Raw genomic sequence first — 2,528 nt, 5'->3', positions numbered from 1 at the left:
CGTTCTCCTGCAGCCACTCCTCCACGGTGTCCTTGGGGAAGACGCGGTGCAGGGCGGCCGCCAGCTCCTGCGCGAGGGCGCTCCACCTGCCCAGGAGACTGAGGCCCCGGCAGCCGTGAGGATCCCGTGCATCGGAGCAGCTCTGTGCCTCAGTTTACCCATCCGTGCAACGCGCTGTCGCATTGTTGGGAATCCATGACTGAGGACACATTTTAACATCTGAACCTGGGATTTCCTTAAGACCTACACCCATCAAGGTGCACAGCACTGACACTCAGTAGGGACAGTCTGCACAGAGCCCAGTGCCCAGAGGACTGGCTGGCAGGACCCTGTCTCCTTGGTGCCAGGGAGGACGCGGGCTCATGCCAGCTGGGGGGCCAGGGTGGGCCCCGGGGTCTGGCTCCACAGTGAGCCTGGACCCTTCCCGGTCATTCTGGTCACCCTCCCTCCTCAGGCTGGGAACATGCTGGCTTCACTAACGTTCAGGGGCACCTGGGAGTCCAGGCTCGGGACAGCCAATGGCCACAGAGCAGCCACCGTGTGGCAGAGGACGCCAGCTCCAGGGGTGGGCACGGCAGGGGCTACCTGAGCGCCTGGGGCTGGATGTGCTGGATCATGACCGGGTGGATGAGCTTCCGCCTGCGGTGGTAGGGGCTGAACCAGCCTGTCACATACCTGGGGGAAGCACCACACAGGTGGGCCCCGAGCACGGGGGCCAGGAAACCTCGGGGGTTTTCAGTAACACCTCTGAGGTCATCCCAGTCTCCCAGGCATTTTAACAAGTTTTCCCCCCAGAAAGTTTTGGTGCAGGATGGGCAGGCCCCCGCCCTGGGTGTGTGTGTGTGGGGGGGGCACTCCCCTGTGCCCCCTCTCGCCTGTGCCTACACTCCCCTGTGCCCTCTTGCCCGTGCCCCATTCCCCTGTGCCCACACTCCCCTGTGCCCCCTCTCGCCCGCACCCCCACTCCCCTGTGCCCACACTCCCGTGCCCCCTCTCTCCTGGGCCCCGCTCACCTGTCCCTCTGCAGCATCTCGTCCACAGAGCTGCGCAGGTGCAGGCTGACTTGGATGACGAGGGCCAGGATGTCACTGCCAGGGAAGGAGCCGGTCCCCTCGCTGCACAGAGAACCCAGGAGCTGAGACGGGGCCGGGCGTGAGGGGAGGGGCAGCGCTGAGGCTGGGGGATCACCTCAGGACGCCGGCGATTTCCAGGCTCGAGATCCCGAGCAGGTTCTGCACTCGTGCCCTCACGTCCTCGGTGAAGCCTCCTGAAACACAGCAGAGGTGGCAGGTCCGTCACCGCTCTGGGCACATCACGGCGCTCCCGTGGCGCCCACCTCCCCAGCCCACCAGCCCGGGCACCCGGGATGTCCCTGCAGCCAAGGCAGAAGCACCGTCCTACCCCAGGCGGCATGGGTTTCTTTTCAGGGTTCATTGTGTCCGGGGGCACGTCCCCCTGACTTCCTAGCCTGTCTTGGGTTTAGGCTTGGGAACCTGGCTGCAGTGGCGGGTGGTGGCGGAGTGGGGACAGGAGCGTCGTCCCGAACGGCTGAGGAAGGCCGCAGCCTAGCCCCGGCCTCCAGGGAGAGCAGGGCACCTTACCGTGTAGGAGCGACTGCAGACAAACGGCCAGGGACGGGATGCCCACGGGCAGCAGCTCACACAGCACAGAGAAGTGGTCGTACCTGAGCCCACAGGAGAGGGCGCTCAGCTCCCGCTCCCGCTCCCGGGAGCAGACGCTGGCACCGGGACGGGACCGAGAAGCGAGAAGCGTCCTGCAGAGCTGGCTCTGCCTCCGGAAGCACCCTTGGCTCCCGGGTGTGCAGGCCCACCCGCCGCCCAGCCGGCCTCAATGCTCTGTGGTCGCCACCCTGAAATCCTCAGAGTTCGGCTTTGTGAGTGGGGGCGGAGGGCATGGCTCCCCTCAAAGGCCCTGCCTCCAGCTGCTGCGGGTCCGCTCTCCCTGCCCTTGGTGCCAGGGCCACCTGGCCTCTCCCCTGACCCCAATCCTAGGTGAGACCTGGCCAGGAACAGGGTCCTTTCACAGCTCAGATCTGCAACTGGTATGAAATCGTGAAGAGCCAGTTTCTGTCCTGGTCCCCACTGTGCATGAGCCGCTGCGTGTGGCCTCACAGAGGCTGCAGACTGTGGACGGGCACGCGGGCCACAGGGCGGGGCCAGGAGGAAAGCATGCCCTGGGCAGAGTTTGGGGGCAGCTACAGGGTGTGAGGGGCCCTGGCTACTCCCCCGCCACCCCCAGAGCATCTGCCCTTCCCTCCCGGTCAGAGGCCCAGCCTGGATGGCGAGGAGGGCGGTGTGTCCTGGCCACGGGAGCTGCCTCGCCCTCCAGGATGGGCTCCGGGCGGCTCACCTCTGCCAGCCGGTCAGGATGATGCCCTGCAGTGTGTCTTTCCGCCCTTGGGCCGCCACCTGCAGCCACTGCAGGTTGTTCCGGAGGTGGTGCTCGACGGGGGGCAGGGCCTGGCTCGGCCCCGTGGCCCCCTTGAAGGCGCTGGCGGCCCACAGCCG

General features: G+C 66.6%; 1 protein-coding gene across 1 annotated transcript in view; it reads right to left on the bottom strand.

The window, feature by feature from the left end:
- Position 1: 1 nt before the first annotated feature.
- Positions 2-2,528, bottom strand: part of HEXDC (hexosaminidase (glycosyl hydrolase family 20, catalytic domain) containing) — a gene marked incomplete at its 3' end in the record, with an annotated part of 10,103 nt that continues 7,576 nt past the window's right edge. Inside the window, 6 exon segments of the mRNA XM_014531248.1 lie at positions 2-98; positions 586-675; positions 1,014-1,115; positions 1,189-1,267; positions 1,602-1,684; positions 2,371-2,528. The exon segment at positions 2,371-2,528 is cut by the window's right edge and continues 7 nt beyond it. Of these exon segments, the coding sequence (XP_014386734.1) occupies positions 2-98; positions 586-675; positions 1,014-1,115; positions 1,189-1,267; positions 1,602-1,684; positions 2,371-2,528 (609 nt within the window).

Source organism: Myotis brandtii, unplaced genomic scaffold (assembly GCF_000412655.1).
Source record: "Myotis brandtii unplaced genomic scaffold, ASM41265v1 scaffold797, whole genome shotgun sequence".
NCBI lineage: Eukaryota > Metazoa > Chordata > Mammalia > Chiroptera > Vespertilionidae > Myotis > Myotis brandtii.
Note: the sequence above shows the minus strand (reverse complement) of the source record. Positions and strands in the feature narration are given on the sequence as shown.